Here is a 16,571-nt window from a genome sequence, read left to right as displayed (position 1 = left end):
CATGCAGGTACAGCAGGCAGTGAAGAAAGCCAATGGAATGTTGGCCTTCGTAACAAGAGGAGTTGAGTATAGGAGCAAAGAGGTCCTTCTACAGTTGTACCGGGCCCTGGTGAGACCGCTCCTGGAGTACTGTGTGCAGTTTTGGTCTCCAAATTTGATGAAGGATATTCTTGCTATTGAGGGCATGCAGTGTAGGTTTACTTGGTTAATTCCCGGAATGGCGGTATGGGGAGAAGGCAGGAATGGGGTACTGATTGAGAATGATCAGCCGTGAACACATCGAATGGCGCTGCTGGCTCAAAGGGCTGAATGGCCTACTCCTGCACCTATTGTCTAGTCTATTGTCTATTGTTCTATGACGGCATGTGTCTCCACAGATGCTGTCTGACCCTCTAAGAGTTGCAGCATTTAGTGTTTTTATTTCAGATTTCCAGAGTCTGCAGTTTGTTGATGTTTGATTTGCATCTTATTCAGAGTTTAATCCCCAGCTGGGCTACACAAGTGGCCCACAGACCGTACCCCATCCAGCAGCGCTCCCTGTTCACACACGGGACGCCAGCCAACACCGCAGAGCCTCAGTGACCCAGATACTGACCCGTCGGGGTGACCGAGAAATCCGTGCCGGGTTATCGCAGTTTCACTGTGTGTGGGAGGGGAAAGGGGCAAGTCAAGAATTTAGGGCCAGAATGATCTGCAAAGTGGCACAGAGTCAGAGAGCATCGTTACTGCTCCCTCCCCGTCCTCCTGTACTGTTATTGTGGGAAGAACTGACCTGTTGTGTCTTGTAATGAACATGGGCAGCACGGTACTATGGGAATAGAGCGGCACGGTGGCGCGGCGGTAGAGTTGCTGCCTCACAGCTTACTTCTGCGGTGAGGAAGAGACCGTGTACCATTTGTACTTACAGTATGAGAGGTTGCAGCCCGTGTTCGAGTGTCTAAAGGGGCTGCTCCCCATGTTTTGGCTCCATTTTAGTCCTGTGCTCCTGAGTTTTGGGCACCCGGTACAGAGGGGGGGAGGGTCGGGAGGGACGGTGGGGTCTCCCTGTCGGTCTGCTCCTGGGCCTGGCCAAGATGGCCATTTGCGGGTCCAGGCAGCGGGTAGTCGACGGCCGCACCGGGGTCGGCTGCCTGCCCCTCTTCCGGGCCAACGTCCGTGCCCGCGTGTCCCTGAGAGGGAACACGTGGTGTCCACGGGCCGCTGGAGGCCTTCCGTGAACGCTGGTCCCCGCGGGACGTCGAGTGTATTATTGATAAAGTTGGCAATGTATTAGTTTGATGTTTGTTTGTTTGTAAACTGCCAATATCGGCAGCCTTTGATCGTGTTACCCTTTTGTATGTTTGTTTTGTTTTCTGAATAAAAGCTTTTGTATATATTTTAAAAAAGAGACCCGGGTTTGATCCTGACTACAGGTGCTGTCTGTACGGGGTTTATACGCTATCTCCGTGACCGCGTGGGTTTTCTCCGGGTGCTCCGGTTTCCTCCCACACTCCAAAAACGTGCAGGTTTGTAGGTTAATTGGCTGCAGTAAATTGTCCCTCATGGTGTAGGATAGTGCTTGTGTGTGGGGTGATACATGGTGATCGCTGGTCAGCGTGGACTCGTTGAGACAAAGGGCCTGTTTCCACGCTCCATCTCTAAAGCCTAAAATAAAGAATACTTAATTCCAGTGAAGTTTCCTATCAGTGCAAGACTAAACTGTTTAAATGTTGGGATAGTCCCTGCCTCAACTACCTCCTCTGGCAGCTTGTTCCACACATCCGTGGGCTGAATGGCCTAATTCTGCTCCTATCACTTATGACCTTCGTCAGCTTGACGGCAGCTGAATCCAATCCCCTCCATTAGAGTCGGAAGACGGGTCCCGACCCGAAACATCGCCTTTCCATGTCCTCCACAGATGCTGCCTGACCCGCTGAGTTACTCCAGCGCTGTGTATTTTATTTGTAATCCAGCATCTGCAGTTCCTTGTGTCTCCGCTCCATTTCCTGACGCTGCCCTCGCCCTCCCGCCCGCACTCACCAGGGTCCCACACACACACGCACTCGTTGCCCACCGCGGGAACCTCACGGCGGCCGGAGGAGCAGGGACCACGTCACAAGCGCATCGGACACAGACTGGGGAAACAGCTTGTATGAGCCGCGTGTGTATTGATGCAGCGCTGCAGAGGGTGAAGCCGGCCGGCTGAACAAAGAGCATAAATACTGGACGGTGCATGTGTGCAGGCGCTGCAGCGGCAGGGGTGGAGAGCCGAGCGCTGGGAAGGTTTGGTGATGAGGCAGGAGGGGATTACACAGTGACCAGCGCCGTGCGTCCACTGAGCCGCTGCACTTCCCATCAGCAACAACAGGGAACATGATGCACGGAGCTCCCAGGAGTTGATGCAACCGCCATTAAACATACTCCAATCACATTGATTCACAACACAATTACTTTAATAACATGAGAATAACATGAACAGATTTAGCCGGAACAACGCGGGTGCCGGTCAATCGCCTCACACAGAAATATTTTAAATACAACGCAGAATGATACAAATTAAAACACATTTCGGATCTCAAACCTCCGTTAAATAAATTACATCAACCAACACAACCAACGATTCAATTTACAAACTCACCTTCTCCTTATACTTCGAACAACACTTTAAACGTTCAAACTCCAGTGTCAGCATTTTACTGATCACCGCTTCATGAAATCTCACAGGAATAAAGTGAAACCTGCAGGGACCAGCAGTTTGATCAAAGTAACCGGAGCAATGAGCCCACGGCACAGAACGGTTCTCCTGACTTGCGGCAACAATAAAAGTGGCTGATGTATCAATCGCCATGTTGATGAACTCAGTGCGAGAACCAGACTGCATCACAACAGCACAGTCAGAATATCCCAGTGGGGGCAGTCTATCCCAGTCGGAAGATGCAGTCTGGAGAGGGTCGGACATGCGGCAATGATACCGATCCCTGGTCCCCAATTCACACAGGGAGTGGGAACCACGGACCCATCCCTTATACCCCAGACTTCTCCACACAAAGTATCACCATAAAGAGGGAAATACAGCAAGTGCCAATATTGATACTGACTGGAAACAGAAATAATTACTCAACGTAATTCAAAAGGAAATAATTGAAATAATATAAAATAAAATAATATAAAGGAAATGATAACACTGACAATTGGTGACCTTTTACTGTTCTGCACAGGCTCTCAGGTGAACAGTGAAAGCTGCTGTGTCCTTAAAAACATTCCCTCACACAGGGCACGTTTCACGGCAGGTGTGAGCTTTCTGCTGAAAGAGATAAAAAAAGCTCTTCCCACAGACAGAACATGTGTACGGCCTCTCTCCGGTGTGAGTCCGCTGGTGTACATGGAGGTTCCCTGCCCGTGCAAAGCCCTTCCCACAGACAGAACATGTGTACGGCCTCTCTCCGGTGTGGGTCCGCTGGTGTAGATGGAGGTTCCCAGCCTGTGCAAAGCCCTTCCCACAGACAGAACATGTGTATGGCCTCTCTCCGGTGTGGGTCCGCTGGTGTAGATGGAGGTTCCCAGCCTGTGCAAAGCCCTTCCCACAGACAGAACATGCGTATGGCCTCTCTCCGGTGTGGGTCCGCTGGTGTAGATGGAAGTTCCCAGCCTGTGCAAAGCCCTTCCCACAGACAGAACATGTGTATGGCCTCTCTCTGGTGTGGGTCCGCTGGTGTAGATGGAGGTGCCCTGTCCGTGCAAAGCCCTTCCCACAGACAGAACATGTGTATGGCCTCTCTCCGGTGTGGGTCCGCTGGTGTAGATGGAGGTTCCCTGCCTGTGCAAAGCCCTTCCCACAGACAGAACATGTGTACGGCCTCTCTCCGGTGTGGGTCCGCTGGTGTCGGTGGAGAGTCGCTGCCCGCGTAAAACACTTCCCACATTCTGCACATTCATGCCGTCTCTCCGTTATTCGTCCTGGAATATCACCTGACTTCCCTATTGCCCTCCTTCTGTCAGATGGTGTGAGCGGACTCTGCTCACGTTTACTTTGTGGATCAGTGTCCACTCTGGGGGAAGAAGGTTGACCAGCTGGCGTTGGTCTGGGGGCTTCAGGATGCCTTCTTAAGTGCCTTGTAAGGTACTCCGCCGTGGTGAATGCTATAGTGCAGTGAGGGCAGGGATGACAGTCTCCTTGGGTCACGCCGTCTACCGCTGGAGAAGGAAACAGAAATGATCACTTTCAGCAAAAAATCCACGATCTGATTTGGAAGACAGATTAGTAAATGCTTCAGTGTTAATGGAGCTGCTCGGAGATGTTAATTGAAATAATTTACAGGCGTGACTAGTGAAAGATTGTGGGGAGGAGGGATTTATCAATCACCAGATGATTTTGATAAATACTCCAGGGGGATGGATTCAGTCTTTAATATCCCCAAGGAACAAGGTACACGTCAGTAAGTTTTTAAGAATTCTTCTAACCCAGTGTGATAACTGGCTTGTTAAAATGGGCAAGTGAAAAGCAAAGTGCAGATGTCAAATAACATCATGAGCTGGGAGTTGCTGAGGACGACAGCAGGGCAAAGGGGCTGACTGCATCTTTGTAAATGCTCAGTGATTCAGCGTGAGTTGCTACAAGGATGTTTTGAATAAAATCAGTGCATCCAGAAAGTTTTTGTGCTTCTGACACCTGCGACATCATTCAGCACAATTCTCTGCACTTCACTATTCTGCAAATTTCTCATCCTTACTACAACTGCTGCTTTGTTTTTGATCATAGTTTCTGACGTGCCACTTTAAACACCCGTAATTATTTTACAGTAAATTAGTTAAAGTTTGATTATGTTGAACAATCCCTGTTCCAGGCGTACACTGGCCCTATCCCTGACCTCGATCTCCGTCACATTGACAAGTGCATCGGTACTACCTCCTGCACCCATCCAGAACTCATGGACTTCATTAACTTCACCACCAATTTCCATCCTGCACTCAAATTCACTTGGACCATCTTTGACACCACCCTCGCCTTTCTTGATCTCAGTCTCCATCACAGGCTGACATCTATTACAAACCCACTGACAGTCCACAACTACCTTGTCTACATTTCTTCCCACCCTGCTTCCTGCAAAGACTCCATCCCCTACTCCTAATTCCTCCGTCTATGCCACATCAAGATGAGGGGTTCCCTACCAGGACATCTGACATGTCCTCATTCTTTAGGGAATGGAGGTTCCCCTCTCCCATCAGAGATGAGGCCTCACTCCTGTTTCCTCGGTACCCCACAGCTCTGCCTTCCTCCCCCTCTCCCCATTCGTAACAGAGACAGAGTCCCGCTAGTCCTTACCTTTCACCCCCATCAGCCCTCACATACAACACATAATCTTCCGACATTTTCGCCACCTCCAACGGTATCCCACCACTAGTCACGTCTTCCCATCTCCACCCCTTTCCGCCTTCCACAGAAACCGTTCCCTCCGCAACTCCCTGGTTAATTGGGCCCTTCCCACCCAAACCACCCCCTCCCCAGGTACCTTCCCCTGCAGGAGATGCAACATCTGCCCCAATACCTCCTCCTTCAAATCTGTTCAGGCACCCCAACAGTCCTTTCAGGTTGGGCAGAGGTTCACTTGCACCTCCTCCAACCTCATCTACTGTGTTCAAGATGTGGACTCTTATACATCGGCAAGACCAAACATAGACGGATTATGGCGATCGTTTTGCTGAACACCTTCACGCAGTCCACCTGAACCTACCTGATCTCCTGGTTGCTAAACACTTTAATTCTCCTACCCATTCCCACACTGACCTTTCTGTCCTAGGTCTCCGCCATTGTCAGAGTGAGGTTAAACGCAAATTGGAGGAACAGCATCTCATATTTTGCTTGGGCAGCTTGCAGCCCAGAGGTATGAATATTGATTTCTCGAACTTCAAGTAAACCCGGTATTCCCTTTCTCTCTCTCCCTCCCCCACCCAAGTCGCACCAGCTTCTTATTTTCACATAAACAGATAACAAAGGCCTGTTTCCCTTATTCACAAAATGCTGAAGTAACTCAGCAGGTCAGGCAGCATCTCAGGAGAGAAGGAATGGGTGACGTTTCGGGTCGAGACCCTTCTTCAGACTGATGTCAGGGGGGCTGGACAAAGGAAGGATATAAGTGGAGACAGGAAGATAGAGGAAGAACTGGGAAGGGGAAGGGGAAGAGAGGGACAGAGGAACTATCTAAAGTTGAGGTCAATGTTCATTCCACTGGGCTGCAAGCTGCCCAAGCCAAATATGAGTTCCTGTTCCTCCAATTTCCGGTGGGCCTCACTATGGCACTGGAGGATGCCCATGACAGAAAGGTCATACTGGAAGTGGGAGGGGAAGTTGAAGTGCTCAGCCACCGGGAGATCAGGTTGGTTAAGGCGGACTGAGTGAAGGTGTTGAACGAAACGATCGCCGAGCCTGCGTTCGGTTTCGCCGATGTAAAGAAATTGACATTTAGAGCAGCGGATGCAATGGATGTGGTTGGAGGAAGTGCAGGTGAACCTCTGCCTCACCTGGAAAGACTGTTTCGGTCCTTGGATGGAGTTGAGGGGGGAGGTAAAGGGACAGGTGTTGCATCTCCTGCGGTTGCAGAGGAAAACGCCTGGGGATGGGGTGGTTTGGGTAGGAAGGGACGAGTGGACCAGGGAGTTACGGAGGGAATGGTCTCTGCGGAACACAGAAAGGGGATGGGATGGGAAGATGTGGCCAGTAGTGGGGTCCCGTTGGAGGTGACGGAAATGTTGGAGGATGATTTGTTGGATACTCTGGCTGATAGGGTGGAAGGTGAGAACGAGGGGGATTCTGTCCTTGTTTCGAATGGGGTGAGGGGGAGCAAGAGCGGAGCTGCGGGATACAGAAGAGGCCCTAGAGAGTGCCTCATCTATAATGGAAGAGGGGAAGCCCCGTTTCCTGAAGAATGAGGACATCTCTGATGCCCTAGTGTGAAACACCTCATCCCGGGCGCAGATGCGGCGTAGACGGAGGAATTGGGAGTAGGGGATAGACTTTTTGCAGGAGACAGGGTGGGAAGAAGTGTAGTCCAGATAGCTGTGCGAGTCAGTGGGTTTATAGTAGATGTCAGTCACTAGTCTGTCTCCTGTGATGGAGATGGGAGGTCCAGAAACGGGAGGGAGATGTCGGAGATAGTCCAGAAATGGTAGGTTTCCTTTATTATTTTTATTTTTTTGCATATCTTTCATTTATTGTTCTTTATCTCTCTACATCGTTGTTTAATATCTCTCGTTTCCCTCTTCGCTAACTAATCGGAAGGGTCTCGACCCAAAACATCACCCATCCCTTCTCTCACGAGATGCTGCCTGTACCGCTGAGTAAATCCAGCATTTTGTGTCTATCTGCAGCATCTGCAGTTCCTTCCCACACAATTAAAGTTGCCTGCAGTTCCCCGATTTGTGCAGAATCCTCACGTTTTGGGTCTTGGTTTGACATCCACATTGTGGTCCATGTGATTCCCAGCTCCTTGGCATAGTCATCACCGTACCAGACCAGCAACTCGCAGTGAGGAGGAACCGGCTTGCAAGTCCTGTAGTAAATGTTGCCCCGGTGCTGGAAGGCAACAAGGTTCTGTTCCTTCCCCTTTCTGGCACAGTTCACAAATCTGCAACACAACAAGCACAGATAGAAGGTACAACAGTCACTTAAAATTATAAGTGAACACAGAACGTAAAGTATATCAGCAAAGTCTGTTGAATGGGAGATGTCCCCAGCCATGGTCCAAATTCAACCTGAAATATTGTACACCCTTTGTCAGCACACTGCTGAAGGAAACTTGAACTTTGTTTCTCTTCCCACAGAAGCGGCCAGACCAATGCAGTGTTTCCAGTCTTTTCTGTTTTTATGTCTACCTGGTATTACTGTTGTTGGTATTGTATTGATTACTTTCTATTTATCTGCATGTTATTGCGTTAACAGACTTGTTAAACTGCAGGAAGTTAGAATTTCATTGTGGAACAATTAAACACTGTTGACCCTGGCTGTGTTAGTTACAGGGAGGCAAAGACAGAGCAGCTGTGATGCAGCGTGGCGTGAATTGAGTTATTCTTCTCTTGGAATATTGGTTTCACGGAGATACCACAGATTTTAACATCAAGACCTGATTTTAAACTGTGGCATCAGTCTCCCAGTCACAGATCAAGACATGACAGGCTGAATATTTGATGCAAAGTTTTGCAGCATCAGGTGACATTCCAAAAGCACGAGGCTTGAGATAGGAGTTGTGGGTCATGGAGTGATTCAAGGAGAAAGGCTGGTTTAGGCAAGGAAAGCATCGCCCAGACAGAATGCTGAATCTTTCTGGATTAATGAGTAAAATGGACCATTTTCCTTCCCCGAGTCATGTATTTCCCATTCATCCCCTCTTTTAAACTAAATAGTGGGGGGAGGGGGATGTCAAATGGGATAAACAAAGATGGAGTTGAAGGGAAAGAGAGTATAGGAGAGAATGGCCAAGTGTAATAGGAATTGATGTGAAAGGTGAGATGAGTAATGGATTAAAAGTGTTATATATGAATGTGCAAAGTATAAGAAGTAAAGAGGTTGAGCTTGAGGCTCAGTTAGAGATTGGTAGATATGATATTGTGGGGATTATAGAGACATGGCTGCAGTAGGATCGCGACTGGGAACTGAATATTCAGGGTTATACGTCCTATAGAAAGGACAGGCAGGTGGGCAGAGGAGGTGGGGTAGCTCTGTTGGGAAGGGATGAAATTCAGTCCTTTGTGAGAGATGACATAGGGTCTGACGATATAGAGTCACTGTGGATAGAGTTGAGCAATTGTAAAGGTATGGGAGTTATGTACACACCCCCAAACAATAGCGTAGATATAGGGTTTAAGTTGCAGCAGGAGTTAAAACTGGCATGTAACAAAGGTTTGTGGTTATGGGAGATTTCAATATGCAGGCAGACAATAGACAATAGGTGCAGGATGAGGCTAGTCTGCCCTTCGAGCCAGCACCGCCATTCAATGTGATCATGGCTGATCATTCTCAATCAGTACCCCGTTCCTGCCTTCCCCCATACCCCCTGACTCCGCTATCCTTAAGAGCTCTATCTAGCTCTCTCTTGAATGCATTCAGAGCATTGGCCTCCACTGCCTTCTGAGGCAGAGAATTTCACAGATTTACAACTCTCTGACTGAAAATGTTTTTCCTCATCTCAGTTCTAAATGGCCTACCCCTTATTCTTAAACTGTGGCCCCTTGTTCTGGACTCCCCCAACATTGGGAACATGTTTCCTGCCTCTAACGTGTCCAACCGCTTAATAATCTTATACGTTTCGATAAGACCTCCTCTCATCCTTCTAAATTCCAGTGTATACAAGCCTAGTCGATCCAGTCTTTCAACATACGACAGTCCCGCCATTCCGGGAATTAACCTAGTAAATCTCGCTGCACGCCCTCAATAGCAAGAATATCCTTCCTCAAATTTGGAGACCAAAACTGCACCCAGTACTCCAGGTGCGGTCTCACCAGGGCCCTGTACAACTGCAGAAGGACCTCTTTGCTCCTATACTCAACTCCTCTTGTTATGCAGGCTAACATTCCTTGGCTTTCTTCACTGCTTGCTGTACCTGCATGCTTCCTTTCAGTGACTGATGCACTAGGACACCCAGATCTCGTTGTACGTCCCCTTTTCCTAACTTGACACCATTCAGATAATACTCTCCCTTCCTATTCTTACCACCAACGTGGATAACCTCACACTTATCCACATTAAACTACGTCTGCCATGCATCCGCCCACTCACGCAACCTGTCCAAGTCACCCTGCAACTCATAGCATCTTCCTCACAGTTCACAGTTCACAGGGAGACAGGGAAAATCAGATTGGTTCTGGACCCCAAGAAAGGGAGTTTGCAGTGTGCCTTCGAGATGGATTCTTAGAGCAGTTTGTACTCAAGCCTACCAGAGAGATGGCAATTCTGGATTCAGTGTTGTCCAACAAACCAGATTTAATAAGGGAACTCGAGGAAAAGGAAAAGGCAATACAGGCTGAAAAGATGAAGTACGAGGGGAAGCTGGCCAGGAATATAAAGAAGGACAGTAAAAGCTTCTTTCAGTATGTTAAGAGAAAGAGATTAGTTGGGACAAATGTGGGTCCGTTGAAGGCAGAAACGGGTGAAATTATTGTGGGTAACAAGGAAATGGTGGAAGTGTTGAACAGGTACTTCGGATCTGTCTTCACTAAGGAAGACGTAAACAATCTCCCACATGTACTAGAGGACAGAGGATCTAGGGAGACAGAGGAACTGAAAGAAATTTGCATTAGGCGAGAAATAGTATTGCGTAGACTGATGGGACTGAAGGTTGATAAATCCCCAGGGCATGATGGTCTGCATCCCAGGGTATTCAAGGAGGTGGCTCGAGAAATCGTGGATGTATTGGTGATCATTTTCCAATGTTCAATAGATTCACGATCAGTTCCTGTGGATTGGAGGGTCGCTAATGTTATCCCACTTTTCAAGAAAGGAGCGGGAGAGAAAACGGGGAATTATAGACCAGTTAGCCTGTCATCGGTGGTGGGGAAAATGCTTGAGTCAATTATTAAAGAGGCAATAACGGCACATTTGACAATAATGGCAGTAAATGGATAAGTCCAAGTCAGCATGGATTTATGAAGGGGAAATCTTGCTTGACTAATCTTCTGGAATTCTTTGACGTGACAAGTAAAATGGATGAAGGAGAGCCAGTGGATGTAGTGTACGTAGACTTTCAGAAAGCTTTTGATAAGGTCCCACACGGGAGGTTGGTGAGCAAAATTAGAGCACACAGTATTGGGGGTAGGGTACTGACATGGATAGAGAATTGGAAGGCAGACAGGAAGCAAAGAGTAGGAATAAACGGGTCCTTTTCGGAATGGCAGGCAGTTGCGAGTGGAGTGCCGCAAGGCTCAGTGTTGGGGCCGCAACTATTCATCATATAAATTAATGGTTTGGATGTTGGAATTACAAGTAACACTAGCAAGTTTACAGATGACACAAAGCATAGTGGCAAAAACAAGGAGGCAGATTATTATCTCAATGGTATCAGATTAGGTAAAGGGGAAGTGCAGCGAGACCTGGGTGTCTTTGTACACCAGGCACTGAAAGTAAGTGTGCAGGTACAGCAAGCAGTGATGAAAGCCAATGGCATGTTGGTCTTCATAACGAGAAGATTTAAGTATAGGAGCAGAGATCCTTCTGCAGTTGTTTAGGGCTCTGGTAAAACCACATCTGGAGTATTATGTGCAGTTTTGGTCTCCTAATTTGAGGAAGGATGTCCTTGCTATTGAGGCAGCGCAACGTAGATTCACCAGGTTAATCCCTGGGATGGCGGGACTGTCATATGGGGAAAGATTGGAAAGATTGGACCTGTATTCACTGGAGTTTAGAAAGATTAGAGGGGATCTTATAGAGATGTATAAATTATAAAAGGACTGTACAAGTTAGATGCAGGAAAAATGTTCCCAATGTTGGTGGTGTCCAGAACCAGGGATTACAATCTTTAAAATAAAGGAGAGGCCATTTAAAACTGAGGTGAGAAGAAGCATTTTCACCCTGAGAGTTGTGAATTTGTGGAATTCTCCGACACAGAAGGCAGTGGAGGCCAATTCACTGGATGAATTTAAAAGAGTCAGATAGAGCTCTTGGGGCTAGTGGAATCAAGGGATATGGGGAGAAGGCAGGCACAGGTTACTGATTGTGGATGATCAGCCATGATCACAGTGCATGGCGGTGCCGGCTCAAAGGGCCTCCTCCTGCACCTATTTTCTATGTTTCTTTCCCCTCACTTGCCCACCTTTGTCCCACCCACACCTCTCTTTTCCAGCTTTATTCCCTTGTACTCCATCAGTCTGAAAAAAAGTCCCACCCGAAACGTTGTCTGTCGATTCCCTGCACAGATGCTGCCTGACCCACTGAGTTCCTCTCACACTTTGCTTTTACTCCAAGATTCCAGCATCTGCAGTCTCTTGTGTCTCCTTTCTGAAATAACCCAGTTATTGCTTATTATTATGATAAGCATTAGTCTTTCCCTTACCTCATCCAGTTCGATTTAGATTCATCCTGTGCATCAATGTATTCAGTGTCATTGTTTGCCTTACTGATCTATAAAAGAGATATTTAGTTTAAAAAACCACATTGATAAAGAAAACAAACGTGAAGCTTACAGTTCCCAGTTCCCTTCAACTAACTACCACTTCACCTATTTTACTTGATTATATTTTTATATCAGATCACTCGAAAATTCCTGCGAATTAAATCACATGGCAAAGAAACCCCAAGAATATAATAAACATTTTGCACAATTTCAAGGAGCTTTGTCGGGTTGTAATAGGTTCTTTAATTTTGGTAATGTCACTGTGCTAATGATTTCTGATTAGTCAGAAACGTTCAATGTATTCTCAAACAAGGAGGTCGGACATCAGGGTGAAAGAGGGGCAGCAGAACAGGAAGGAGATGGGGCACTGAGTCAGCTCAGAGATTGGGTGAGGGAGAGGGATGCCAGTCTGAGCAGTGAAGTGGGAATCACTGGAACAGAAGAGAAAGACAAAGAGCACAGACCCTTCAGTCTCTACTCACATTGACAACCAAATTAAAATGGAAACATGTAATTAAGAATCTAAGTTACAAAAATTATTTTCAGTTAGCTTCAAACTGTCTCTTTATTGGTAAGAAACTTGATGACTTTGATTAGAATATAAAATAATTCAGCTACAAAAAAATTGTAATAAAAACAGAGAATTCAGGAGATACCCAGCAAGGCAGGCAGCATTCGTGGAGGATAAAACACAGCTCACATTTCAGGATGATGATCTTTCTTCAACAAATGTTATCAAACCTGCTGAGCATTTTCCATGATGAACTATTGGAACCACTTACCGCCCATGAATAACCACTGATAGCAGCTTCTTTTTCATTTGAAACTTCTCCTTCATAAGGTCCAAAATTAATGCCCCTGGGAATAACCTTCCCTTCATTCCAGACGCCAAGATCGGCTTTACGAATTTTGGACGTGGCAATGCTGAGGCCCTCTGGTAGAGTTAAATGAGCTCTATCGGGGCGATTGTAATCAATGACAGTGTCCTTCATGAAGATTGGTGGGCCATGCACAGGGCATTCTTCAATAAAAAATGTCTCACAGGCTTCACAAACTAAAACGGAAAGTATAAAATTAAGAACTGATCAGGGTGTTGGCGTTATTGAAAATGGCTGCACTTGGTACTGAAAATGCTTGTTGATCCACAAAAGATGTTATCTTATTAAAAGTATTTCAGAATATAATACGACCATGATGTAGATGTTGTGCAGGAGATCTTGGGAAAATTACTCTTTCCAAAATTACTCTTCTGCGGAAGCATTGAAAATGTGAAAGATTAATAGTGGCCGATTTGTGAAGAATCTCTTTGTGATGTTTGTCCCCCATGAAAATCTTTGGGGTAAGATGCCGCTATTAAATTCAAAATGGCTGCCGTGTTAAACTGTATGGATATTTATAAACATCCAGAGAAAAATCATGACCATGGAATATAATTTTGCATTTAGTAATAACAAGCATGATGTAATGCAAAGTATGTTTAACGGTAACAGTGCTGTAGTGCATGGAGTCAACTCCAAGAAAAGTGTTTTGAAGGATAAAAGTAAGTCTATTATGTGAACTTATGAAGCATTTGTAACAAGGCAGATGAATTAAGACCATTGACATAGGTGCAGGAGCAAGCCATTCGGCCCTTCGAGCCAGCACCACCATTCAATGTGATCATGGCTAATCATCCACAATCAGTTCCCTGTTCCTGCCTTCTCCCCATATCCCTCGATTCCGCTAGCCCCAAGAGCTCTATCTAACTCTCTTTTGAATGCAGCCAGTGAATTGGCCTCCACTGCCTTCTGAGGCAGAGAATTCCACAAATTCACAACTCTCTGGGTGAATTTTTTTTTCCTCATCTCGGTTCTAAATGGCCTACCCCTTATTCTTAAACTGTGGTCCCTGGTTTTGGACTCCCCCAACATCATAGAAACATCTAAAATAGGTACAGGAGGAGGCCATTTGGCCCTTCACAGTGCTCATGGCTGATCATCCACAATCAGTAACCTGTACCTGCCTTCTCCCCATATCTCTGGATTCCACCAGCTCCAAGAGCTCTACCAAACTCTTAAATTCATTCAGTGAATTGGCCTCCATTGCCTGCTGTGGCAGAGAATTCTACAAATTCACAACTCTCTGGGTGAAAAAGTTTCTTCTCACCTCAGTTTTAAATGGCCTCCCATTTATTCTTAGAATGTGTCCCCTGGTTCTGGACTCCCCCAACATTGGGAACATTTTTCCTGCATCTGCCTTGTCCAGTCCCTTCATAATTTTATGTCTCTATTTATGTCTCTAACATTATCCTCACAGTTCCCACTGCCACCCCTCTCATCATTCTAAACTCCAGTGAATATAACCATAGTCTTTCCAATCTTTCTTCATATGACAGTCCCTCCATCCCAGGGATTAACCTCGTGAACCTACACTGCACTGCCTAAATAGCAAGGACGTCCTACCTCAAATTAGGAGACAAAAACGGCACACAATACTCCAAATGTGGTCTCACCAGGGCCCTATACAACTGCATAAAGACCTCTTTACTCTTATACTCAAATCCTGTCGTTATGAAGGCCAACATGCCATAAGCTTTCTTCACAGCCTGCTGTACCTGCACGCTTACTTTCAGTAACTGGTGTACAAGGACTTCCGGTGGCGCTATGGAGGGCTAGAGGGTAACGCCAGCCAGCTCCTCGTAAAAAACGGAGAAAAACCGGGGATAAAACGACCTACCTGCCGCCTGCTGCCTCTACAGCGATTGCACTGATTGTTATAGGTGACGCTATCAGGCGCGCGACTTATAATGTTTCCGGTGCACAGCCCACCCACGGATAAAGCGAAAAGTCGGGCTACTAGGCAGAATCCGCGGGAAGGCCTGACCGAAGCCTCGGCCTCAGGTAGGACGTTATCCCTAGAAGATGTGACGGCGAAAAAATTGACTAAAAAAGCGGAAGGTGAGGAACTCAAAAACTTCATTGCAAATGAAATGGCTGGTTTGAGGGAAGAAATGAAGCAGATGAATGTTGCTGGTTTGAGGGAAGAAATGAAGCAGATGAATGTTGCTGGAGAAATAAAAAAAATTAAGGAGGAAATGAAGGACTTAAAGTTTGAGACTAAGAATATAGCAGTGGAATTGAAGAATGATTTGTCGAAAGAAATCTCTGAAATAATATTTGGACTATCAAAGGAGATGTATGAGAAAATTCAAAAGGGGAAAGTTGAATTTGATGAAAGGCTGAATCCTGTGGAAAAGGCATTGAATTACCAGACGGGTGTTATAAAAGACCTTGAAGAGCTAGCCGAAACAAGCGCTCACACTACAGCAAAACTCGTTACAGAAAATCAACGTCTAACTGATATGATGGTCAAAGTAAACGAGAAATGTATTGAGCTGGAAGGTCGCCAGAGAAGACAGAATTTAAGAATTGCAGGTATCCCAGAAGGGGAAGAGAAAGATCAAGATATCCGAGAATTCACTGCAAATTTACTGCAAGAAGTTTTATCTCTGGACCAAAAGCCTCAACTAGCCCGAGCACATAGAGTGATGAGACGCCAGACAAGAGTAGGCGCACCCCCAAGACAAATAATAATAAAAGTCCAAAACGACTATGTTGTGGAGGAGATAATGCAAAAAGCATCAAGAAACAGAAAGCTTGATCTTAAGGGTTACAGGATCAGCATTTACCGAGATTATCCAACAGAGGTTGCAAGGAAACGAAAAGCATTCAACGAGACCAAAAGTATTTTAAGGGCAGTGGAGGATTTGAAATATGGTGTGAGTTATCCAGCTATCTTAAGAGTTACTTATGAGAAGAAGGAATACTTTTTCTCCGACCCTGTGAAATCACTGGACTTTGCCAAGAAGTTTATCCCATGAAAGGATGCCTGATCCCTCATCATGATTTAATGACTTTGCAGGACTGCATGGAATTGAATGGATGACTAAAGAAGCTGAGAAAGAAGCGGATCGGAAATTCGGCCATGGATACTAACAACTGCTCTACTAATATAACTAACTAAGGAATACTAAAATGATACCGCGGTATTTTTAACAATTAGAATCAATAATTATTACTAATGACTAATACGTACTCATAAAGTTACTTATAGTTCCTTCAACTCTGGGTTTTATTATTTGTATTATAACTCTTTCGACTATTGGAACTTGATATACCCCCGGTAAAATATTGCTATGGAACACAAGTTCCAAGAAATATAGGGGCTGGATAAGTTTGAAACACCAACTACGGAAGTCGGTAGATGGGTAGCCATGTTAGTATGGCTAGCACTAACTGCACTAACATTAGATGTAGTTTTTTCCTTCTTTGTGCACAATACTAATTTTCTAATCTATTCTCTTTTTTTTTCTATTATAAACTATCATTATTATTTTCAGTTTGAATGGAGTTATAAATTGGAGCAAAGGAGATACATATGTGAGAGGTATTTAAGAGTCTTAGGGTTCATCTATTCAGTGTTCGGGTGCGGGGTCGGGTCTGCCAAACTGAACCA

General features: G+C 46.0%; 1 protein-coding gene across 1 annotated transcript in view; it reads right to left on the bottom strand.

Annotated features, from left to right (window-relative positions):
* Positions 1-2,969: 2,969 nt before the first annotated feature.
* The window catches only part of LOC144612139 (uncharacterized), a 41,176-nt gene continuing 27,574 nt past the window's right edge, over positions 2,970-16,571 (bottom strand). Inside the window, exons 5-8 of the mRNA XM_078431699.1 lie at positions 12,860-13,131; positions 12,018-12,085; positions 7,411-7,601; positions 2,970-4,173 (exon numbers count right to left, since the gene is read on the bottom strand). Coding sequence (XP_078287825.1) covers positions 3,245-4,173; positions 7,411-7,601; positions 12,018-12,085; positions 12,860-13,131 — 1,460 coding nt within the window. The 3' untranslated portion in view covers positions 2,970-3,244. The remainder of the gene's footprint in view (positions 4,174-7,410; positions 7,602-12,017; positions 12,086-12,859; positions 13,132-16,571) is intronic.

The sequence above is a fragment of the Rhinoraja longicauda genome, chromosome 43 (genome assembly GCF_053455715.1).
Source record: "Rhinoraja longicauda isolate Sanriku21f chromosome 43, sRhiLon1.1, whole genome shotgun sequence".
Lineage (NCBI taxonomy): Eukaryota > Metazoa > Chordata > Chondrichthyes > Rajiformes > Arhynchobatidae > Rhinoraja > Rhinoraja longicauda.
This window is presented reverse-complemented; position numbering and strand designations above follow the sequence as displayed.